This window comes from Cherax quadricarinatus, chromosome 22, assembly GCF_038502225.1.
Source record: "Cherax quadricarinatus isolate ZL_2023a chromosome 22, ASM3850222v1, whole genome shotgun sequence".
Classification (NCBI taxonomy): domain Eukaryota; kingdom Metazoa; phylum Arthropoda; class Malacostraca; order Decapoda; family Parastacidae; genus Cherax; species Cherax quadricarinatus.
The window spans coordinates 25,011,810-25,038,738 of record NC_091313.1 but is presented as its reverse complement, the minus strand read 5'-3'; the positions used below and the strand labels follow the sequence as shown (position 1 = coordinate 25,038,738).

At 39.4% G+C, this 26,929-nt stretch overlaps 1 protein-coding gene across 1 annotated transcript in view; it reads left to right on the top strand.

Moving 5' to 3' along the window:
• Positions 1-506: 506 nt before the first annotated feature.
• Positions 507-26,929, top strand: part of LOC138853069 (uncharacterized) — a 188,941-nt gene continuing 162,518 nt past the window's right edge. The window contains exon 1 of the mRNA XM_070087564.1: positions 507-1,314. Coding sequence (XP_069943665.1) covers positions 1,296-1,314 — 19 coding nt within the window. The 5' untranslated portion in view covers positions 507-1,295. The remainder of the gene's footprint in view (positions 1,315-26,929) is intronic.

The following is a 26,929-nucleotide window of genomic DNA, read 5'->3' as shown; positions in this document are numbered from 1 at the left end:
TATTACTACTACTACTACTAATAATAATAATATAATAATAATAATAATAATAATAATAATAATAATAATAATAATTATTATTATTATTATTATTATTATTATTATTATTATTATTATTATTATTATTATTATATTTACTTAGGAAGCTCTAAGCCACATGGGTCTTGCAATGCCAGAAGAATGGGAGGTAATCAGATTTGATCCAAGAAAGAGAATGGTAGCTTCCTTTCCCTGAATCAAGAGCCTACAGTGCCTGAAGTATTTCTTGTCAGCACCTCATGTTAGCGTGTGAGATAGATAGATAGATAGATAGATAGATAGATAGAGAGAGAGAGAGAGAGAGAGAGAGAGAGAGAGAGAGAGAGAGAGAGAGAGAGAGAGAGAGAGAGAGAGAGAGAGAGAGAGAGAGAGACAGACAGACAGACAGACAGAGAGGCAGGGCGCGACCTGTCCCTCCCCTCCTGGCATCAGTGCCAAGCCTGGGGGCAGCGCCAGGCATGAGGAGCGTGGTGAAGCTCAGTCAGCCAGCAGGCAGCAGGGAGCACGGAGCTACCACCTGCCCTGGCAGCCAGCAACAAGTGAACCACCGCTGCTCGACACTTACCCACACACACGCACGCTCCCCGCAACGCTCTCTTTCTCTCAGCGTTCAGTTTTTTAATAAATTTATCCAAAGGAAACTGGAAATATAACGTAGCAGTGACAATTTGCTGATGTATACACACTTTCCCGCCAAAACTCCTCAGCTTACCAATGAAAATATTGAAACTTAACATTAATCTGATGTAAAGTTGTGAACAGATGCGAGTAAGGTAGGCTTGGAGGCAAAAATTTGTTTACCTCCGATGAATGAAAAGTAGCCGAGCAGTTTTGTTGACGATAATAAATAGTAGTAGTAGTAGCAGTAGTAACAGTAGTATTAGTAGTAGTAGTAGTAGTAGCAGCAGCAGAAGTAGTAGCAGTAGTAGTAGCAGTAGTAGTAGCAGCAGTAGTAGTAGTAGCAGTAGTAGTAGTAAATCGAAGTGGAATTACCGTGCCAGTAAGGGGTTATATAGAGAATAACAGCGTGGAAAGGTGGAGGGGCGCATGCACTGACGCATCTCTCTTGTGCTGCCATCCTGCGTAACTTCAAGCAAGGAGACCATGTACTGACGTGGCTGTCTTCAACTGCCTTCCTTCCTGCGTAACTTCAAGTGAGGGAGACTATGCACTGACGCATCTCTCTTGTGCTGCCTTCCTTCCCTCGGTCTTGCGACTTCTAGTGAAGGAGACGAGATTTCACGAGAAGGTCGCCGATGGAAGGAAACGAGACGGGTGAGTTGAAATGGCGCTCTGTTGGAGGTGTTAGAGGCGATGGATGTTTGCTGGAGACACTGAAAGCCTGATGGAGGTACAGTAGCTCTGTTATTGGTGTTGGAGCTCTGCTGGAGGTGTTGAAGCAGAGCTGTGTTCTAGGTGTAGGGCCTCTGAGGTTCTGAGGCTCTGTTAGAGGTTAGCTGGAGGTGTTGGAAGTGCTGAAATGAAGCGGTGACTGTGAGCTTCAAAGAGCGTACTTACTTATCAAAAGGACGGGGGAAAAAACAGGAGCATTTTCTTCCTTCCAACTTCCCTCCAACTGCCCAAAGTTTAGAACCTTGGAGGAAAGGCTTTCTCCACGACGTTCTTCAAAGAGATAACCAAAGAACAACCTTGAAAGGATTTCCTAAGACGTGAGAGCAACGGGTCACTTTAAGAGAAATCCCTTTCAATAAGTCTCCCCCCTCTTCCTTAGAATTATTATTACCAAAGAGGAGAACCAGTATTTCGCAAGAGTCATACAGAATCTGGGGAGTGGGAGGTAATCGGGTTTGCACTGAGGAAAAAATAGTCCCTTTGGATTATCATTATGTCTCTATACTTGAAGATAATTCTGGAAAGACCGAATTATTATCACTTATGATAATCCAGGACGGAGTAGATTATTAACACTTATAGAGACCTTTTGATAATCCAGGACGGACTAGATCATTATCACTTATGATATATCCAGGACGGACCTGATTATTATCACTTATGATAATCCAGAACGGACTAGATTATTATCACGTCTCTGTAGCTTCTCCAGAAACTTGAAAGGGATTCCTTCAGAGGATCTTTTTAAAGAGTCCTTCCAGAGAAACCCTTCTAAAGAGCCCCTTTAAGGGTCTTCCCCCATGTGTCCTAGATTCTTCAAAGAGTCCCTTTAAAAGAACACCCTCTAAAAGAGTCCATATAAAGGGACGTCCTCCAGAAAAGTCCCTTTAAAGGGACGAACTCCAAAAAGTCCCTTCAAAAGGATTCCCTCTCAGAGTCCATTTAAAGAGACACCTCCAGGAGAGTCCTTTTAAAAGGGCGTCCTTCAAAAGAATCCCCTCAAGTGGACGTTTCAGAGAGTTCTTCTGAAAAGAACCTCGACACAGTCCTCTTGAAGAGTCTCCATCAAGGCTTCAACTTAAAAAAGGTATCTTTTTAAGATATAGCTGAAAATCCATCATAATTCAGATTCTCGTATATACTGAGTAAACTCTCATGTATACTGAGAAAAGTCTCATGCATACTAAGCCAATTCTCATGTATTCTCAGCAAACTCTCATGCATACTGAGCAAACTCTCATATACGCTGAACAAATTGTCATATATACTCAGCAAACCCTCACGTATACTCAGCAAACCTTCACGTATACTCAGCAAACCCTCACGTATACTCAGCAAACCCTCACGTATACTCAGCAAACCCTCACGTATACTCAGCAAATGATATCTGATATAGTCATTCGATACAGCTTTTCTACACAATAATTTAAATTTTCTTTGCCACTCAATATTCTCTGCTCACTGAAAACGACTCGTGGATGTTACGCAGATTTTTTTTTTTTTTTGGTACGTATAAGGTCAATGGTTAAAATGCCATGACTGTCAAAATTCCTCACAGCGGAGACGGCAAGGGCATCGTAGAAAACATGGCACTGTGTGCCTTGTTTCCCTCTCTCCTAATTTCATGTTTATTTTTTCCCTATAATCTACTTTGTCCATAATTACTAACGCATTTGAGCTTCGCTCAAACATGTGCAACATAATTGCCCTCAAAGATTTGTTAAGGTATACAATGAATTAAGGAAAGATCCTGGACTTCACCTTACGAAAGCAGACGATGTAAATGCGACAGTAATTATGGACAAGGTAGATTATAGGGGAAAAATCATATATTGTTAGAAGACAGGGGAACTGACGTGCCTCTTAATGGCACAATTTCGCTCTAAGAGCTTAATCAACTCTTCTCAGAGCGAAACATTGTCCGTAAGTGTAGATCTTAGCTACATATCAGAGTCTTTTTACAATATTTGTTGGGAAGCCTCTCTGTCCAACATTACAGGAAGGACAGAAGAAAATACGAATATCGAAATCACAAGGTAAGATTACACTCTGGTGACAAAGATAATAGGGAGACTACATGTTTAATGAAAGATTTAGAAAGGGCAGTAAGTTGGCCTTGCTCTTGAAGAGAGAATAAGTGAAGGCAGTAAGTAGTAGGCAGAGTTTTTTGAAGGAATATTAAGAAGGTAAACAAGCAGTGTTTGAATAAAGAAGCATCAGAAAAGGCCGTAAGTAGGGTGTGTATTTTTAAGAAAGATTTAGAAAACGTAAAAGCAGATGGCGGAGCTAGCACGACTGTGGCCGAAGAAATGAAGGGGAGAAGCGACAACACATGGATGGAGAGAGAATACGAGAGGGGGGGATAAAAAACATGAAAAAATGAAACATGGCAGATTAGAAGAAAAACGAAAGATTAGAGGGAACCCGAGCAATAGGGGGAAACACAGCAGAAATAAGAAAAACAGGAGAAATAAGGAGGAACACGACAGATAGGAGGGAACACGGGAGAAAATACGCACCACTGAGTCAGGTCCCGTGTTTAAAATAATTTCCATTTCAGTTTCACGGCCAAACACATCTGGGGTTTAATTATTTGTGTATCAAAAGACAGATTTTGTTCCTCTGTTATCAATGAAACTTATCATGGGAATGTCTTCAAGTGGTGTTTGTTGATTGCACCAGTCAGAGTTTATAGGAGTGGACACCAACAATGTTGTTTTGTGCGTTAATGAATTATTTCCAGGATGAAAATAAAAATACTGCTAACTCACACGTATAAGCTATATCAAAGACCAGAGTATCCTTTATGTCAGTGTCAGGTGAAATGTTTGGATGCGCGTGTGAGTTAGTTGCCATTTTGTCCTAGGCACATGTCGATTAGACACTAGGCTTGTTGTATATGCGTGCGTATATATATATATATGTGTGTGTGTGTGTGTGTGTGTGTGTGTGTGTGTGTGTGTGTGTGTGTGTGTGTGTGTGTGTGTGTGTGTGTGTGTGTGTGTGTGTGTGTGTTGTGTGTTGTGTATTGTGCGTGTGTTGTGTGTTGTGTGTTGTGTGTTGTGTGTTGTGTGTTGTGTGTTGTGTGTGTGTGTGTGTGTGTGTGCACACGTGTGCGCATGTGTATGTATATATATATATATATATATATATATATATATATATACATATATATATATATATATATATATATATATATATATATATATATATATATATATATATATATATACATATATATATATATAATATATATATATATATATATATATATATATATATATATATATATATATATATACATATGTGTGTGTGTGTGTGTGTGTATGTGTGAGTGCATGTGTGTGTATGTGTGTGTGTGTGTGTGTGTGTATGTGTTTATGTGTGTGTGTGTGTGTGTGTGTGTGTATTTGTGTGTATGTGTGTGTGTATGTGTGTATGTGTGTGTGTATGTGTGTGTGCATGTGTATGTGTGTATGTGTGTGTGTGTGTGTGTGTGTATGTATGTGTGTGTGTGTGTGTGTGTGTGTTGTGTGTGGGTGTGTGTGTACGTGTGTGCTTGTGTTTGTTTCCCTGTGTACTCACTTATTTCAACTCACTCGTGGTTGCTATGGTCGAGTCTCCGCTCTTGCCCCTTCCCGTTAACTTGCCATTTGCAGGATACCCTCCCTGATAGTCTCGTACATCCTGTTCTACATTTTATAGAAACTATGTATGAGGGTGCCTCCACTACATCTTCGTCCAGATCATTCCACTTCTTGATCACACCGAAGCTGAAGAAATACGTCCTGAGACATCCCCGTGACTCATACGTGTATTTAACTTCCACCTGTCCCTCGTGCACGCATTGTCAGCCTCTCAGTTGTGCCACCTGAACGGCTATTTTACTGTGCACCCAGTACTCATCCTGTGAGTTTTTTGTATATCGTTATCATGCCTTCCTGGTTCTTACATTCTCTAATGTCATCAGGTTCAATTCTTTTAACTTCTCATTATAACTCATTCCTCTTTGCTATGGGTCTGTTCTCATTGTATATCTCTGCATTTCCTCCAGTTACTTAACGTGCTTCATCAGGTGTGTGTGGGGGGGGAGGGGTTCCTTAGTGGTGATACATACTCCAAGATTGGCTTGACATTTATCACATATAGGACCGTTAAAGTTCCTTCGTTTATTTTCCAGAAGATTGCTCTTAGATGTGCCGAGCGAGTATTTGCTGCAGAGTTTACACGTTTGAAGTGTGGCTCTGGCGATATGCTCGGTACTATGCTCACCTTTAGGTGTTCCACACACACACACACACCCTGTGACTCAGACGAGTCACAGGGACGTTAGGAAGTATTTCTTCAGTCATAGAGTTGTCAGCAAGTGGAATAGCCTAGCAAGTGAAGTAGTGGAGGCAGGAACCATACATAGTTTTAAGGAGAGGTATGACAAAGCTCAGGAAGCAGAGAGAGAGAGGATCCAGTAGCGATCAGTGAAGAGGCGGGGCCAGGAGCTGAGTCTCGACCCCTGCAACCACAACTAGGTGAGTACACACACACACACACACACACACACACACAAACACACACATTCTACTCTATCACTGCATGTCCCTGAGCAGTACACACACACACATATGCTTCACTCCTACCCCTTTTCAAAGCACACTAACATCTTTTCATAAAAGCACTACCTGGAGCCACCATTCTTAAACAAGCTCCCAGACGAGACGGGAGAAAGCTAATCTACTTACAGCAGCTGCTGTGGCTCCTTCCTTACATTACAAGACGTCCAAATAGTCTCGTAGACACGGTGCTGGCCGCCGTGTGTCTTAATTTATGTTAGAATATGCAGGAGTTTACTCAGGAACACTGGCAGGTAGCAGGTTGTTAACCGTGGTGGTGGTGGTGGGGCCACCCTTGATGGTTGTTAACATTGCTGATGATTATAATTGTTGTTGTAGATTGTATTATTGTTGTTGGTTGTATTGCTGTAGCTTGATGCTAATTTTCCTGATGGGTGTAATTGTTGCTGTTGGTTGTATTGATGCAGCTGGCGATTAAATTTGTTGTCGGTTGTAATTGCTCTTGATTATTTTTGTTGTTTTTGGCTGCAATTGTTGGTGATAGCTATAATTGTTGGTGATGATTGCAACTATTGTTCATTACGAAGCCATGATAAATCATGCAATCCTACATCAAACATGTCTAGATATCACATGTTTTCACTTTGATTTTCAAAGCGCGTGAGACTTATCATCTAGCCATTAATATAAGTCACAATACTCTTATTGGTTGATTCACGAATGTCACGATTGTAAACATCTCGCCGTAGGGAGGATTCGAACCCACGGAAAACCAGTGTTAAAACTAGTAGGCCAGTGCGTTATGCACTGTACCATAAAGACCTAAAGCGAGTTATCTGATGCTGCTGGTCCTCTGCCAAAACTACGGTCTTGTAGAACTAGCCATTATACAGAACATGTGATACGAATCTTAGCTACGGTTTATGTGTCTGTTGATGCGTTTATTGTCCATTGAATTGTCACATATTGTAACCATCAGCATACACCTGACTTGAGATGTTTTGATCTGATCTTGACTAGACCTTGACTAGACAATAGAACAGGTCAGAAAACAAAGGGGGACAGCAGAGGGCAGCAAGGGACTAGCTCCCTTAAGGTTTACTATACTAATAGCAGGAGTGTTAGAAATAAGATAGATGAGCTAAGATTAATTGCAAGTGCAGGAAACATAGATATTATTGCTATAACAGAGACCTGGCTCAATCTGAAAGATAGAGAGATGCCATCTGAATGTCACATACAAGGCTATAAATTATTCCACACTGACAGGGTCAACAGGAAAGGTGGTGGAGTAGCGATGTATGTCAGAGACAATTTAAATTGTTGTGTTAGACAAGATATTAAATTAGAAGCGTCAGCCACTGAATCTGTTTGGTTACAGCTTCTCGAGGGCCGAGAAAAACTAATTTTGGGTGTGATTTACAGGGCCCCAAATCTTGATAGGGAGTGCAGTAAACTTCTATGGGACGAAATTCGTAAGGCATCTACATACGAAAATGTTGTGCTAATGGGAGATTTCAACTATAGACAGATTGACTGGAGCAATTTGACAGGAAATTTAGAGTCGGGTGACTTTCTTGATACGATCCAGGATTGTTTTTTAAAACAGTTTGTGACAGAGCCAACTAGGGGAAATAACCTCCTTGACTTGGTTCTTGCCAGTAGGGAAACACTAATTAATAATCTTGAGGTTAATGATGAGCTTGGGGAGAGTGATCACAAATCACTCAGTTTTAACATATCATGGAATTCCCCTAATAATGGCAATCAAGTCTCCGTCCCTGACTTTCGCTTGGCTGATTTCATAGGACTGAAAAATTACTTAGGTGGGCTGAACTGGAATGACCTGACTAGGGGTCAGGTAGGTGGTGATGGTTGCCGATATGATGCTTTCCAGGGCATAGTTCTAGCTGCTCAGTCAAATTATGTTCCAAATAGGGAAATCAGATCAAACAAAAATGATCCTAAATGGATGAACAATAGATTAAAATATCTGATTGGTCAAAAGAGAGGCATATATAGGCAAATCAAAAGAGGAGAGGGGCAATTAAGAAATCGATATATTCAGTTAAAGAGAGAAATAAAAAAGGGAATTAGAAAAGCAAAAAGAGATTATGAGGTTAAAGTTGCAAGAGAATCGAAGACTAACCCAAAAGGATTCTTTCAGGTATACAGAAGTAAGATCAGGGACAAGATAGGCCCACTCAAAAGTTCCTCGGGTCAGCTCACTGACAGTGATAAGGAAATGTGTAGAATTTTTAACACATACTTCCTCTCAGTTTTTACACAGGAGGATACCAGTGATATTCCAGTAATGATAAATTATGTAGAACAGGACGATAATAAACTGTGCACTATTAGGGTCACAAGTGACATGGTCCTTAGGCAAATAGATAAATTAAAACCTAACAAATCCCCAGGCCCTGATGAACTGTATGCAAGGGTTCTAAAGGAATGTAAAGAGGAGCTTAGCACACCTTTGGCTAATCTTTTCAACATATCACTACAAACTGGCATGGTGCCAGATAAGTGGAAAATGGCAAATGTGATACCTATTTTCAAAACAGGTGACAGGTCCTTAGCTTCGAACTATAGACCAATAAGCCTAACCTCCATAGTGGGAAAATTTATGGAATCAATAATTGCCGAGGCAGTTCGTAGCCACCTTGAAAAGCATAAATTAATCAACGAATCTCAGCATGGTTTTACAAAGGGACGTTCCTGCCTTACGAATTTATTAACTTTTTTCACTAAGGTATTTGAGGAGGTAGATCATGGTAACGAATATGATATTGTGTATATGGACTTCAGTAAGGCTTTTGACAGGGTCCCACATCAGAGACTATTGATGAAAATTAAAGCACATGGAATAGGAGGAGAAATTTTTTCCTGGATAGAGGCATGGTTGACAAATAGGCAGCAGAGAGTTTGCATAAATGGGGAGAAATCAGAGTGGGGAAGCGTCACGAGCGGTGTTCCACAGGGGTCAGTGTTGGGCCCCCTGCTGTTCACAATCTACATAAACGACATAGATGAGGGCATAAAGAGCGACATCGGCAAGTTTGCCGATGACACCAAAATAGGCCGTCGAATTCATTCTGACGAGGACATTCGAGCACTCCAGGAAGATTTGAATAGACTGATGCAGTGGTCGGAGAAGTGGCAGATGCAGTTTAATATAGACAAATGCAAAGTTCTAAATGTTGGACAGGACAATAACCATGCCACATATAAACTAAATAATGTAGATCTTAATATTACGGATTGCGAAAAAGATTTAGGAGTTCTGGTTAGCAGTAATCTGAAACCAAGACAACAGTGCATAAGTGTTCGCAATAAAGCTAATAGAATCCTTGGCTTCATATCAAGAAGCATAAATAATAGGAGTCCTCAGGTTGTTCTTCAACTCTATACATCCTTGGTTAGGCCTCATTTAGATTATGCTGCACAGTTTTGGTCACCGTATTACAGAATGGATATAAATTCTCTGGAAAATGTACAAAGGAGGATGACAAAGATGATCCCATGTATCAGAAACCTTCCCTATGAGGATAGACTAAGGGCCCTGAAACTGCACTCTCTAGAAAGACGTAGAATTAGGGGGGATATGATTGAGGTTTATAAGTGGAAGACAGGAATAAATAAAGGGGATGTAAATAGTGTGCTGATAATATCTAGCCTAGACAGGACTCGCAGCAATGGTTTTAAGTTGGAAAAATTCAGATTCAGGAGGGATATAGGAAAGTACTGGTTTGGTAATAGAGTTGTGGATGAGTGGAACAAACTCCCAAGTACCGTTATAGAGGCCAGAACGTTGTGTAGCTTTAAAAATAGGTTGGATAAATACATGAGTAGATGTGGGTGGGTGTGAGTTAGACCTGATAGCTTGTGCTAACGGGTCGGTTGCCGTGTTCCTCCCTTGAGTCAATGTGACCTGACCTGACTAGGTTGGGTGCATTGGCTTAAGCCGGTAGGGACTTGGACCTGCCTCGCATGGGCCAGTAGGCCTTCTGCAGTGTTCCTTCGTTCTTATGTTCTTATGTTCTTAGACCTGCTATGACTTGACCTCGGCTGTCTCCTGCCTCTTTATCTGATCTGACTTCTGCATTTCTCCTTTTTCCCTCTCTAACCCCTCTTCTTGATAATTGCTCAGGACGGTTGAGAGCTAGGGGATTAATAGTTGAGAGCCAGAGGGTTGAGAGCTAGGGGATTAATAGTTGAGAGCCAGAGGGTTGAGAGCTAGGGGATTAATAGTTGAGAGCCAGAGGGTTGAGAGCTAGGGGATTAATAGTTGAGAGCCAGAGGGTTGAGAGCTAGGGGATTAATAGTTGAGAACCAGAGGGTTGAGAGCTAGGGGGTTAATAGTTGAGAGCCAGAGGGTTGAGAGCTAGGGGATTAATAGTTGAGAGCCAGAGGGTTGAGAGCTAGGGGATTAATAGTTGAGAGCCAGAGGGTTGAGAGCTAGGGGATTAATAGTAGAGAGCCAGAGGGGTGAGAGCTCAAAACAAGAGTGCTAAGAGTTGAAAGAAGCAGGGCTAAGAGTTGACAACAAGAATTTTAGAATTTGTAGGACAAACGTAGAAAGGTTAAGGGCATTTAGTTTAATTGTTGTACGGATGGATCTGATGAACTCTTAGTGTAATAGCCGCAAGGGAGAAATATTGGTTGTAAGACAAAGAATATTTTTTTTTATTTAGAAAAAATGGATACATCAGCAGTGTGATGATTCTACAGATTATGATTCTCACGCAGTGGTAACAAAAGCTAACAATGACAAGAATAAACTCAATAGTTAATGGATGTGTGCTTGTAAACCTATTAGAGAAAAGTGGCTTCTAGGGAACCTTTAATTTAATGGTTGTATGAGTGGGGGAGGAGTAGGAGGGGGGGAGGAAATAAGCAATCTCTTAGTCTAATGCTAATTTGTGTACGAGTAACAAATAGGATCTGCTCTCAACTGGGTCCTTTGAAGTGTTTGGATTCCCTCTCACAAGTGGATGATTAATTGAAGTCTTGCACTTCACGTGGTTATTAAGAACCGCAGGAGGAGTTTTAATTAATGTCGTTTGTGGTGGGTCGATCAAATGCGATGTCTGTTATTAAAAATCTTTGATTTCTCCATAGAGTTTTCTTTTCTTCGAGAAACTTTTAAACATGTTAAGTTTAAGGCTTATTTATGCACGTGGGTTGCTGAGGTAGCAATTCACCTGTACACTGACATTATGGATACTTTAATACCTGAAATAGGGATCAATATAGATTCTCAGTGTATATACCCTAAGAGATACACACTCTACAGTGTATACACACTGAGTAGTTTACACTTCTTTAGTGTATTTACAGATACACAATTAAGAATCAAGTATTTCTTTGTATTTACACAGAGTAATCTAACATTCATACACTGAGTGATATATACCTTTCCGTGTATATACGCATCTTTCCGTTTATATATGCAGAGATTATTTTTGTTTTCGACACAACTGCGGTTGAGGGTAACCCAAAGAAGATAACTCATCCCCCATCGTTCACTACTTAGCTGTCTTTCCAGACGACGGCAAAGTGAGAGGGAAGGAAGACTCAGCCGGGGGAGGGAAGGGACACCACGACGGCGTAAAACTTAAGAAAACAAAACAAAAAAAAAAGAAGAAGAAAAAAAAAACACCACGTGCGGCATTATTTTTCTATATCCGTCATCTGGTGTGTATTCTGCTCCATATTTTTTCAAACAAATATTTTTTAACCACAAGGAAATCGACTGTTTCAGGAGTTATCATTAACGTCAGGCAAATCCCTAAACACCTTTAATTAAGAAGGAAGGGAGGGGTGTATACCTGGAGTATACCTGGAGAGGGTTTCGGGGGTAAACACCCCCGCTGACCGGTCTGTGACCAGGCGTTTCGATGCTTGTAATATCCCAAGTTGCAGACTCCTTGTTACTAGTCGTTGCTGTACTTGCAGGTATACCACCTGCAGGTATACCACCTGCAGGTATACCACCTGCAGGTATACCGCCTGCAGGTATACCACCAGCAGGGCTAGTCACCAAACACTGACGCAGTACACCATGTTGCTACCAACACGCGCACATTACCTCATAAATACATCGAAACATTTTTAAATATGTACAAGAGAAGCCACGGGGAATGAAAGTCTTCGAAGATTTCCATCCCCCGTGGCTTGTCTTGCATTATTAAGATCGCTCGTCTACGGTAAAGTTACTATAAATATCAATATAATCACAAGTGATACCATGGGAGGAGGATAAATAAATATTATCATAATTTTCGTATCACCATTATCATAGCAGAGACGAGTCTAAATTTAAATGTCTCTCGCTCTCTGAGGTTTAAATATCCTAGACCTGCCGAGGTTTATATGTCTTAGACGCCCCGAGATTTAAATGTCCAGAACGCGCCGAGGTTTAAATGTCGAGAAAGCGTTAAGGTTCAAATATCGAAGACACTGTGGGGTTTAAATGCCCTGGACGTGCCAGGGTTAAATGCACAGGAGTGCCGGGGATTAAATGTCTCAGCTAGACAATAGCAAGAGCCGACAAGTGGGAATAAAAACACTGGTAGCAGAGGGTCCTTTTAATACAGGATTTCTCCCCAGGCTGGGCTTAATCAAGTACACAAGAAATACACCGCCTTACCAGTCACTTGAACACCACGAGGCTAGGCTCCCAGGAAGACATGTCATACACAAGGTCATTAAACTGCGAGAGAAGGTCACACATGAGGTCATTAATTTGTGAGTTCAAATCCGGTGAGGTCAGGTATAGGTGGTAACAGGAAGGGGTGGCACAAGGTGACAGGAAGGGGTGACGCAACGTGACAGGAAAGGGTGACGCAACGTGACAGGAAAGGGTGACGCAACGTGACAGGAAAGGGTGACGCAACGTGACAGGAAAGGGTGACGCAACGTGACAGCTTTGTTACGTATATTATATGAATTTTGGGCAATGTGGGCAATAAGTGCAGTTAATATATACATGGTTGTTTTGCTCAATGGTTTCGCTCAGTGGTTTCGCTCAGTGGTTTCGCTCAATGGTTTTAACGAGGCTGATCATCGTTGCTGCCAAAATTCTATACCTCTCCCCATGGTTCTCGTGGTGGCATGTATAGTGCCAGTGAACGAGACTGACATGTGCATGTTGCCTGTACCTGTTGCCTGCACACTCTCCAGCAGTCGTATAATACTGGCCTGTGAGTTTCAGGGCTTCCCTGCCAGGGGTTCGAGTCTCCCCTGTTCTGTGATACACATAATAAACTTGTCAGCTTACCCCCCCCCCCGCTACCAAAAAGCATTTGACCTCACGAAAGTTGATCTCGTAAATTAATGACCTCGTGTGTGATCTCTCGCAATTTAAAGACCTTGTGGGTGACGTCTCACAATTTAATTACCTTGTATGTGACTTCTCGCAATTTAATGACATCGTGTGTGACCTCTCGCAATTTAATGACCTCACATTTGACCTCTCACAATTTCATGACCTTGTGTATGACATATTTTCCTCCGAGCCTAGTATCTTGGTGCTCGTTTGTTTTAAAAGCCCATTCCTGTGGACTTTTTAAAGCCCAGCTTTGGGTGAAATGTTGCATTAAAAGAAGCCTCTAGTACCAGTGTCTTTATGCGCTTTAAGAAACGTAGCCGAGGTTTAAACGTAGCAAGCACGTCATGGTTTAAATGCCTCAGAGACACCGTGCTTAAATGTCGTAGACGCGCCTGACCTTAAACGTCCCAGGCACTGCGAGGTTTAAACGTCAGAGGACCGTCAGGTTTACATGGTCCTGACCCAACGAGGGGTGACAATTATATGATATTATTAGTTTATTCGTCTTCGAAAAAAAAAATGACATGGGATCGTGTCATAAATTAAGCGGCAAGAAGCTGGGTGGGATTGTAAATTGGACCTGTCTAGGATGGGCCATTAGACCTAACTTAATGGATTTTTATTCGTGTATATATATATATATATATATATATATATATATATATATATATATATATATATATATATATATATATATATATATATATATATATATGTCGTGCCGAATAGGCAGAACTTGCGATCTTGGCTTAAATAGCAACGCTCATCTTGCCATATAGGACAAGTGAAAATTTGTGTATGCAATAATTTCGCCAAAATCATTCTGAACCTAACGAAAAAAATATATTTGATTGTGTTTGTTTAGTATTAAATTATTGTAAACGTATTTAAAATGTATTTAGTTGGGTTAGGCTAAAATAAATTGTTCTTGTTATAACAAGGTTAGGTAAGTTTTCTAAGATTCTTTTGGTGCAAAATTTAAAATTTTTACATTAACATTAATGAAAAAAATATATCTTTAAACGTATAAGAGAAAATTTCAGAAAGGACTTAATTTTAAATGAGTTCTTGCTAATTGACCAGTTTTACATATTCGGCACGACATATATATATATATATATATATATATATATATATATATATATATATATATATATATATATATATATATATATCGTGTCGTGAATTTTTGCTCGCCAAGAGACGGGCTAAAACAACAAGGGCTCGATCCTCCGGCGATTAGAGTAACAGTTGTTCGTGGCTACAATAACACATACGTATATATATATATATATATATATATATATATACATATATATATATGTATATATATATATATATATATATATATATATATATATACATGTATATATATATATATATATACATATATATATGTCGTGCCGAATAGGCAGAACTTGCGATCTTGGCTTAAATAGCAACGCTCATCTTGCCAAATAGGACAAGTGAAAATTTGTGTATGCAATAATTTCGCCAAAATCATTGTGAACCTAACGAAAAAAATATATTTCACTGTGTTTATTTAGTATTAAATTATTGTCAACAAATCTAAAATATATTTAGTTGGGTTAGGCTAAAATAAATTGTTCTTGTTATAATAAGGTTAGGTAAGTTTTTTTAAGATTCTTCTGGTGCAAAATTAAAAATGTTTACATTAACATTTATCAAAAAAATATATCTTTAAACGTATTAGAGAAAATTTTAGAAAGGACTTAATTTTAAATGAGTTCTTGCTAATTGACCAGTTTTACATATTCGGCACAACATATATATATATATATATATATATATATATATATATATATATATATATATATATATATATATATATATATATATATATATATATATATATATATATATATATTCACCATCTGATACTACAGATACGATCTCTGTCTTTCTATTCCTTGCCCCTTATACTTTCGGATTCTGTAATCTTATTTTTCTGAGCATTCTAGTTTTATACTTTCGATTTTTTTGCCTTTGCTTTCTAATCGCTACTTCCTCTCACATTAGCTTATTCTCAGGCTGATTTTTCTAACAGTCCTCTTCCTCCAATTTGCGGATTATCAATCTCGGATCAGTCACGGTCTCTCCACATTAACGGGTTTTGCATTCTCCGTGTTTCTACCTCGACAACAATGGTGGGTTCTCTGCTCCCTCGTCTCTCCTCACCCACTCCTCGGATCCGCCAACAAGATCTACACATCCATTTAATTGGAATTTGGCTTACTGAGGCTTTCACGGCGATGCTGTTTGCTTGGTGATATTGAAGCACAGAAGAGCCACACGTCGGCCATGATGGTTCTCGTGGTAACGAAGCTTATGTTTCAGTGATCATTTCAGAATAGTTATGGCTTTGTGGGTTTGTTTTTGCCATGAAAAATAATGGTTGAAAGCGGCTTTTGATACACATTCTGTGAATCTACTTGTATAACTATATTTTCTTTTTAATACTTTAAGATATATTACTGGAACCATGAGATGAATATAACTGTAGTAATACAGTGAATATAACTATAGTAATACAGTGAATATAATTATAGTAATACAGTGAATATAATTATAGTAATACAGTGAATACAATTATAGTAATACAGTGAATACAATTATAGTAATACAGTGAATATAACTATAGTAACACAGTGAATATAATTATAGTAATGCAGTGAATATAATTATAGTAATACAGTGAATATAATTTAAATTATACATGTTAAATTGTAACTATATATATATATATATATATATATATATATATATATATATATATATATATATATATATATATATATATATATTATATATATAATATATATGTATATTATATATATATATATAATATATATTATATATATAATATATATATATATATATATTATATATATAATATATATTATATATATATATATATATATATATATACATATATATATATATATATATATATATATATATATATATATATATATATATATATATATATATATATATATATATATATATATATATATATATATATATATATATATACAGCATTATAAATCATGGCAATATACCGTATAATACCTATAGCTGTAATAACTATAGCTATGTACTTTATAATAACGATAGCTATGTTACATAGCACATAGCATAGTCTATGAACTTTCCAATAACTATACCCATATAGTTCATATTGCTTAAAGTGCTTAGAAACTAAACAAATATAAAAATAATTTCCAGTGCCTTATAAGCTGGTTTTTTGTCGCTTTGTCTAATTTCTGTGTTTTTTTATGTGACTGTTATTGTATTTCTCCTTCACTTAAGTGCTGGTTTATGTATACTAATCCTCTGCGTTACTCTGTCTCAGTGTGTTGCTACGTCTGCCTATCAGCCTGGTTTTTTGGTCTGTCTGTCTAATTAGTTAATGCATGGCTGTCAACCTGATTTATGTCTGTCTCTCACAGGAGCAGCAACACTGTAGTGAGCACTCCACTGTTATCATTACTCCACTCCTAGGCTCATTTCATAACATCACTTCCCTCATAACTCTCCATCCCTTTAACACAATCCAGTCCTTCCATTAACGCTCCACTCATAACACTCCATCCCTACTATTCTCCACTGCTAACATTCCACTAACACTCCATCCCTAATACATTTCACACGCTCCACTCCCAACATTCCTCTAGCAACTCGCAATATTCCTGTCATTCCCTCGCACATACAAGGAGGTCGATAGGCGAGGCAGGCAACACGTAAACAATGCAACCCTTTCTCATAATTTTTGTTGATGTTGCATATTCAATTTTGTGTTTCACGTCTCTTTTATATCCACTATCACAAAAAAAACGATATAAATTTGAATGTTTTAAAATGTAATCATTGAAATAATGGGCAATTTTGAATTATTTTAATGACATTTAAATGATTTCAAGTGATTCTTTGGTATACACAGTTATATGTATCCTGAAAGTTGGAATATTTTTTAGTAATGATGGTGTAGGTGAGCAAGAGTGAGAGTGATCAGGGGTTGGAGAGGCTTGAGTGGGAAGAAAATAGTGGTAAGAAAGGGTTGAGTGGGGTGTAGGGAGGAAACGAGGTGGTAATCGCTCTACACAGAGAGAAAAGTTAGCCCAGTAAAAGCTTTTACTACAATATGTGTGTCATTTCTCCAATGTTACCTAGGTGTTACCTAGGTGCTGAAGCCATGGCTACGTTTCTTTCATAGGGTTTCAGCTCCTTCTCCCATCATGCTGTCGCGTTTTATTTTGTTTTTATTAACACATCGGCTGTTTCCCACCGAGGCAAGGGGAGCGGAAAAAGAAGAATCACTTTCATCATCACTCACTCCATCACTGTCTTGCCAGAGGAGTGTCTACACCACAGTTCAAAATCTGCAACATATCTCCACCGTTTTATCCTCTATTAAATAGTTTCTTCAAAAACCCTTATTACGTCTTCATTCCTCATGTCAGTATTTGTCATTGTTACGTCGTTTCATCTTTCTCTTCACAGCTTCCTGGGAAAAACTTGACTGAAGGAACAGATTTTCTGTTTCGCGATTAGTGGATGGAGGATCGAGTTTCAACCACTTTTTTTTTTTTTGCACTGAATGTCCCACACAGGTTTAGCTCATGTAAATATAATAATTCAGTGTTGCCTAGTAGCAACTTAAAGGTGTGTCTGTGCAGTAACTTAATGGTGTGTCTGTGTAGTAACTTAATGGTGTGTCTGTGTAGTAACTTAATGGTGTGTCTGTGTAGTAACTTAATGGTGTGTCTGTGTAGCAACTTAATGGTGTGTCTGTGTAGTAACTTAATGGTGTGTCTGTGTAGTAACTTAATAGTGTGTCTGTGTAGCAACTTAATGGTGTGTCTGTGTAGTAACTTAATGGTGTGTCTGTGTAGTAACTTAATAGTGTGTCTGTGTAGCAACTTAATGGTGTGTCTGTGTAGTAACTTAATGGTGTGTCTGTGTAGTAACTTAATAGTGTGTCTGTGTAGCAACTTAATGGTGTGTCTGTGTAGTAACTTAATGGTGTGTCTGTGTAGTAACTTAATGGTGTGTCTGTGTAGTAACTTAATGGTGTGTCTGTGTAGCAACTTAATGGTGTGTCTGTGTAGTACCTTAATGGTGTGTCTGTGTAGTAACTTAATAATGTGCCTGTGTAGTAACGCAATGGCTATGGTATTAATGGTGTGTCTGTGCAGTACCTTAATGGTGTGTCTGTGCAGTACCTTAATGGTGTGTCTGTGCAGTACCTTAAAGGTGTATCTGTGTAGTAGTACCTTAATGGTGTGTCTGTGTAGTAACTTAATGGTGTGTCTGTGTAGTAACTTAATGGTGTGTCTGTGTAGTAACTTAATGGTGTGTCTGTGTAGTAACTTAATGGTGTGTCTGTGTAGTAACTTAATGGTGTGTCTGTGCAGTAACTTAATGGTGTCTGTGTAGTAACTTAATGATGTCTGTGGAGTAATATAATGGTGTCTGTGTAGTAACTTAATGGTGTGTCTGTGTAGTAACTTAATGGTGTGGCTGTGCAGTAACTTAATGGTGTGTCTGTGTAGTAACTTAATGGTGTGTCTGTGTAGCAACTTAATGGTGTGTCTGTGTAGTAACTTAATGGCGTGTCTGTGTAGTAACTTAATAATGTGCCTGTGTAGTAACGCAATGGCTATGGTATTAATGGTGTGTCTGTGCAGTACCTTAATGGTGTGTCTGTGCAGTACCTTAAAGGTGTATCTGTGTAGTAGTACCTTAATGGTGTGTCTGTGTAGTAACTTAAAGGTGTGTCTGTGTAGTAACCTAATGGTGTGTCTGTGTAGTAACTTAATGGTGTGTCTGTGTAGTAACTTAATGGTGTGTCTGTGTAGTAACTTAATGGTGTGTCTGTTTAGTAAGTTAGCAATGTCAGGAAACAGAGTAGTCTGGGCAGGGTAAGAGAATAGATTAGCCTGTGCATGGTCAGCTAATAGATGAGTGTCGGAGAGATCAGAAAACAGATTAATCTGAACAGGGTCAGCCAATACAGTCTGTTCACTGTCAAACACTCTGTGAGGCAATACAATCGATACAATACATTGCGAACGTTCGGACTGAAGATTATATGTTTTCTTGTCTTCAGGATATTCACTTTGCGAAGATCGAAGCACTTGACTCCCAGATGTGCTGAGATCATCAGTAGCACTGAATCCGCGAAGTTGCTGAGAGCATCAGGAGCACTGAGTCCGCGAAGTTGCTTAGAGCATCAGGAGCACTAGACTCTCTCAAGGATGCTGAGAGCATCAGGACCACTAAGCTCCCAGAGGTGCTGAAAGTACCATTAGCAGTGGATCCCCGAAGGTGCTAAAAGAAAAATGTTCATTGTAGGATGGCTGATGCTTCTGAATGGATGGATCCCACTCTCAGGATGGCCGAGAAGGATTCTGGATGGATGGATCTCACTGCCGGAATAGCTGAGGCTTTTGGATGGATGGATCCCGCTGCCGGGATGTTTGAGGAGGCTTTTAGATGGATGGATCTCACTGTCGGAATAGTTGAGGAGGCTTCTGGATGGGTGGATCTCACTGCCGGGATGGTTGAGGAGGCTGTCTGAGAGGAGGATGGTAGCACATCTGGAAAGAAGGAGGTCAGGTTCAAGACTCTCTTCCCTTGATTTCTCCCGTTGAAAATGAGTCATTGGCTAAATACCTTAAGAAAATTTCTGGCCACGTAATAGAAAGAGAGAGGAAAAGAGAGAAAGAGAAAGAGAGAGAGAGAGAGAGAGAGAGAGAGAGAGAGAGAGAGAGAGAGAGAGAGAGAGAGAGAGAGAGAGAGAGAGAGAGAGAGAGAGAGAGAGAGAGAGAGAATGCCCCTATGACCCACAAAAGTTTGCTAATTCCAAGGTCTCAGCTTATTACTAGTAGATGAACAAGAATCTATTTGCTGGTAGGTGAACAGGTATCTATTTTCTGCTAGGCGAACATGCACCTACTTGTTGCTAAGTGAACAGGCATCTATTTGCTGCTGGGTGAACAGGCACCTATTGGCAGCTTGGTGAACAAACACCTAATTGCTGCTAGGTGAACAAACAGTTAATCGCTGCTAGGCGAGAAAACACCTATTTTCAGCTAGGTGAACAGACACACATTAGCAGGTAAATGAACAAGGGTTTATGATATTTCCTCCAGGACGCTTCCCTCAGCCCAGAATTCGACCCGATACCTACACCTGTTCTCGTACCTATAACTGTAACTCTGCTAGTACCTGTACCTGTACCTGTACTAGTACCTGTACTTGTACCTGTATTTGTACCTGTATTTGTACTTGTATCTGTACTTGTACCTGTACTTGTACCTGTACTTGTACTTGTACCTGTACTTGTACCTGTACTTGTACCTGTACTTGTACCTGTACTTGTACCTGTACTTGTACCTGTACTTGTAACAGTACCTGTTCCTGTACTTGTACCTGTACCTGTACTTGTAACAGTACCTGTTCCTGTACTTGTACCTGTACCTGTACTTGTGCCTGTATCTGTACCTGTACTTGTACCTGTAGCTGTACTTGTACCTGTACTTGTACATGTACCTGTACATGTACATGTACCTGTACTTGTACCTGTCTTGTACTTGTACCTGTACTTGTACCTGCACCTGTACTTGTACCTGTCTTGTACTTATACCTGTACTTGTACTTGTCTTGTACTTGTACCTGTACTTGTACCCGTCTTGTACTTGTACCTGTCTTGTACTTGTACCTGTATTTTTTCCTGTCTTGTACTTGTACCTGTACTTGTACCCGTCTTGTACTTGTACCTGTCTTGTACTTGTACCTGTACTTGTACCTGTCTTGTACTTGTACCTGTACTTGTACCTGTCTTGTACTTGTACCTGTACTTGTACCTGTCTTGTACTTGTACCTGTCATGTACTTATACCTGTACTTGTACCTGTCTTGTACTTGTACCTGTACTTGTACCTGTCTTGTACTTGTACCTGTCTTGTATTTGTACCTGTACTTGTACCTGTACCTGTACCTGTACTTGTACCTGTCTTGTACTTATACCTGTACTTGTACCTGTCTTGTACTTGTACCTGTACTTGTACCTGTCTTGTACTTGTACCTGTACTTGTACCTGTCTTGTACTTGTACCTGTACTTGTACCTGTCTTGTACTTGTACCTGTACTTGTACCTGTCTTGTACATGTACCTGTCTTGTACTTGTACCTGTCTTGTACTTGTACCTGCCTTGTACCTGTCTTGTACTTGTACCTGTACTTGTACCTGTCTTGTACTTGTACCTGTACTTGTACCTGTCTTGTACTTGTACCTGTCTTGCACTTGTACCTGTCTTGTACTTGTACCTGTCTTGTACTTGTTCCTGTACTTGTACCTGTCTTGTACTTGTACCTGTCTTGTACTTGTACTTGTATTGTACTTGTACCTGTCTTGTACTTGTACCTGTCTTGTACTTGTACTTGTCTTGTACTTGTACCTGTCTTGTACTTGTACCTGTCTTGTACTTGTACTTGTCTTGTACTTGTACCTGTCTTGTACTTGTACCTGTCTTGTACTTGTACTTGTCTTGTACTTGTACCTGTCTTGTACTTGTACCTGTCTTGTACTTGTTCCTGTACTTGTACCTGTCTTGTACTTGTACCTGTCTTGTACTTGTACTTGTCTTGTACTTGTACCTGTCTTGTACTTGTACCTGTCTTGTACTTGTACCTGTCTTGTACTTGTACCTGTCTTGTACTTGTACCTGTCTTGTACTTGTACCTGTCTTGTACTTGTACTTGTCTTGTACTTGTACCTGTCTTGTACTTGTACCTGTCTTGTACTTGTACTTGTCTTGTACTTTTACCTGTCTTGTACTTGTACCTGTCTTGTACTTGTACCTGTCTTGTACTTGTACCTGTCTTGTACTTGTACCTGTCTTGTACTTGTACCTGTCTTGTACTTGTACTTGTCTTGTACCTGTCTTGTACTTGTACTTGTCTTGTACTTGTACCTGTCTTGTACTTGTACCTGTCTTGTACTTGTACCTGTCTTGTACTTGTACTTGTCTTGTACCTGTCTTCTACTTGTACCTGTCTTGTACTTGTACCTGTCTTGTACTTGTACCTGTCTTGTACTTGTACCTGTCTTGTACTTGTACTTGTCTTGTACCTGTCTTGTACTTGTACCTGTCTTGTACTTGTACTTGTCTTGTACTTGTACCTGTCTTGTACTTGTACCTGTCTTGTACTTGTACCTGTCTTGTACTTGTACTTGTCTTGTACCTGTCTTGTACTTGTACTTGTCTTGTACCTGTCTTGTACTTGTACCTGTCTTGTACTTGTACCTGTCTTGTACTTGTACTTGTCTTGTACCTGTCTTGTACTTGTACCTGTCTTGTACTTGTACTTGTCTTGTACCTGTCTTGTACTTGTACCTGTCTTGTACTTGTACCTGTCTTGTACTTGTACTTGTCTTGTACCTGTCTTGTACTTGTACCTGTCTTGTACTTGTACTTGTCTTGTACCTGTCTTGTACTTGTACCTGTCTTGTACTTGTACCTGTCTTGTACTTGTACTTGTCTTGTACCTGTCTTATACTTGTACTTGTCTTGTACCTGTCTTGTACTTGTACCTGTCTTGTACTTGTACCTGTCTTGTACTTGTACCTGTCTTGTACTTGTACCTGTCTTGTACTTGTACCTGTCTTGTACTTGTACTTGTCTTGTACCTGTCTTGTACTTGTACTTGTCTTGTACCTGTCTTGTACTTGTACCTGTCTTGTACTTGTACCTGTCTTGTACTTGTACTTGTCTTGTACCTGTCTTGTACTTGTACTTGTCTTGTACCTGTCTTGTACTTGTACCTGTCTTGTACTTGTAGTACTTGTCTTGTACCTGTCTTGTACTTGTACTTGTCTTGTACCTGTCCTGTACTTGTACCTGTCTTGTACTTGTACCTGTCTTGTACTTGTACCTGTACTTGTACTTGTACCTGTCTTGTACTTGTACTTGTCTTGTACCTGTCTTGTACTTGTACCTGTCTTGTACTTGTACCTGTCTTGTACTTGTACCTGTCTTGTACTTGTACCTGTCTTGTACTTGTACCTGTCTTGTACTTGTACTTGTCTTGTACCTGTCTTGTACTTGTACTTGTCTTGTACCTGTCTTGTACTTGTACCTGTCTTGTACTTGTACTTGTCTTGTACCTGTCTTGTACTTGTACTTGTCTTGTACCTGTCTTGTACTTGTACCTGTCTTGTACTTGTACCTGTCTTGTACTTGTACCTGTCTTGTGCTTGTACCTGTCTTGTACCTGTCTTGTACTTGTACCTGTCTTGTACTTGTACCTGTCTTGTACCTGTCTTGTACTTGTACCTGTCTTGTACTTGTACCTATCTTGTACTTGTACTTGTCTTGTACCTGTCTTGTACTTGTACTTGTCTTGTACCTGTCTTGTACTTGTACCTGTCTTGTACTTGTACCTGTCTTGTACTTGTACCTGTCTTGTACTTGTACCTGTCTTGTACCTGTCTTGTACTTGTACCTGTCTTGTACTTGTACCTGTCTTGTACCTGTCTTGTACTTGTACCTGTCTTGTACTTGTACCTGTCTTGTACTTGTACCTGTCTTGTACCTGTCTTGTACCTGTCTTGTACTTGTACCTGTCTTGTACCTGTCTTGTACTTGTACCTGTCTTGTACTTGTACCTGTCTTGTACTTGTACCTGTCTTGTACTTGTACCTGTCTTGTACTTGTACCTGTCTTGTACCTGTCTTGTACTTGTACCTGTCTTGTACCTGTCTTGTACTTGTACCTGTCTTGTACTTGTACCTGTCTTGTACCTGTCTTGTAGTTGTACCTGTCTTGTACCTGTCTTGTACTTGTACCTGTCTTGTACTTGTACCTGTCTTGTACTTGTACCTGTCTTGTACCTGTCTTGTACTTGTACCTGTCTTGTACCTGTCTTGTACTTGTACCTGTCTTGTACTTGTACCTGTCTTGTACTTGTACCTGTCTTGTACTTATACCTGTCTTGTACCTGTCTTGTACTTGTACCTGTCTTGTACCTGTCTTGTACTTGTACCTGTCTTGTACCTGTCTTGTACTTGTACCTGTCTTGTACTTGTACCTGTCTTGTACTTGTACCTGTCTTGTACTTGTACCTGTCTTGTACTTGTACCTGTCTTGTACCTGTCTTGTACTTGTACCTGTCTTGTACCTGTCTTGTACTTGTACCTGTCTTGTACTTGTACCTGTCTTGTACTTGTACCTGTCTTGTACTTGTACCTGTCTTGTACTTGTACCTGTCTTGTACTTGTACCTGTCTTGTACTTGTACCTGTCTTGTACTTGTACCTGTCTTGTACTTGTACCTGTCTTGTACTTGTACCTGTCTTGTACTTGTACCTGTCTTGTACTTGTACCTGTCTTGTACTTGTACCTGTCTTGTACTTGTCTTATACCTGTCTTGTACTTGTACCTGTCTTGTACTTGTACCTGTCTTGTACTTGTACCTGTCTTGTACTTGTACTTGTCTTGTACTTGTACCTGTCTTGTACTTGTACCTGTCTTGTACTTGTACCTGTCTTGTACTTGTACCTGTCTTGTACTTGTACCTGTCTTGTACTTGTCTTATACCTGTCTTGTACTTGTACCTGTCTTGTACTTGTACCTGTCTTGTACTTGTACCTGTCTTGTACTTGTACCTGTCTTGTACTTGTACCTGTCTTGTACTTGTACCTGTCTTGTACTTGTACTTGTCTTGTACTTGTACCTGTCTTGTACTTGTACCTGTCTTGTACTTGTACCTGTCTTGTACTTGTACCTGTCTTGTACTTGTACCTGTCTTGTACTTGTACCTGTCTTGTACTTGTACCTGTCTTGTACTTGTACCTGTCTTGTACTTGTACCTGTCTTGTACTTGTACCTGTCTTGTACTTGTACCTGTCTTGTACTTGTACCTGTCTTGTACTTGTACCTGTCTTGTACTTGTACCTGTCTTGTACTTGTACCTGTCTTGTACCTGTCTTGTACTTGTACCTGTCTTGTACTTGTACCTGTCTTGTACTTGTACCTGTCTTGTACTTGTACCTGTCTTGTACTTGTACCTGTCTTGTACTTGTACCTGTCTTGTACTTGTACCTGTCTTGTACCTGTACTTGTGTTAAACGTCAAAATTATTAAACTTCTCTAGGCAATATTTAAATTTACTTTCATTATTTTGTTGTTGTTTGTTATTTGTTGTTGTTGAAGTTGCTTTTTTGTCTTTGTTTTTGTTGTTGTTGTTGCTATTTTTATTTGTTGTTGTTGCTGCTATTTTTATTTGTTGTTGTTGTTGCTATTTTTATTTGTTGTTGTTGTTGCTATTTTTATTTGTTGTTGTTGTTATTCTTGCTCTTGTTCTTTTATTTTCGTTGTTGTTGTTATTCATGTTGCTAATAATAATAATAGTAAAAATAATAATGATAGTAATAATAAGAATTACATTATTATTATAATTATTATTATTAATGTTACTATTGTTTTTGTTGTTCTTGCTGTTGCTGGTGAGGCTGTTATTTCGCCTTTGTTATTTTTGCTCTTGTTGTTATTCTCATTAATATTTTTGTTACTGACGATGTTGTTGGTATTGATGTTTATTATTGATGCTCTTAGTGTTGAAGTTATTAGTTAGTTAGTTAAAGATTAGCCGGTATTCTCCCGGCCCGGGCCTTGTCCAAGTGGTGGCCCGGCCTTGGCTCCCTCTTTAGGGAGTGTCTGAGACGTAAGTCTCCCATGGGAGGAGGCACAAGTACCTCCTCATCTTTGGGACCAACTGTCCCCAGGCCTAGCCACAAGCTAGGCCTCTCTGGTCTGCCATCCCCGCCCCAAGGGTGCAAATGGGAATGACAGTCTTATGAGCTAAAGGCTCGGGCTCAGGCACCTACCCTACCCTAGAAGGGTTAGGCATGGTGTCGATCTTTTGAAGTTATTGATGTTACTTATGTTATTGTTAATGTTACTTATGTTATTGATATTATTGTTAGTATTTATGTTATTTTTGTTATTGTTAATTTTAATGATATTGTTGTTATTGCTTTTGATTTTAGCGTTTTTATCATAGTTGCAATTTCTAGATTATTATCGCCAATAATTTCATAATTATTACGTTTCGCAAAAGTTATTTTTTTTTTTTTACAATTTGCGAGTTTGCTTTACAGTTTACAAGTTCTTTTTTTGTGTGTTGTGTCGTTTTCAACACAGGGAAATCTGTATTTACAGTACTTGTCGTTGTTCTGGTTCAGGTGACGTCGTTTACAGAGTAAAAGTTCAATTGTGTCGTCTTCCATGACACAGATTAAGCTGTCACTTGTCGTCGCTCTGCTCTGGTTCAGGTGACGTCGTTTACAGGGTAAAAGTTCAATTGTGTCGTCTTCCATGACACAGATTAAGCTGTCACTTGTCGTCGCTCTGCTCTGGTTCAGGTGACGTCGTTTACAGAGTAAAAGTTCAATTGTGTCGTCTTCCATGACACAGATTAAGCTGTCACTTGTCGTCGCTCTGCTCTGGTTCAGGTGACGTCGTTTACAGGGTAAAAGTTCAATTGTGTCGTCTTCCATGACACAGATTAAGCTGTCACTTGTCGTTGCTCTGGTTCAGGTCAATTA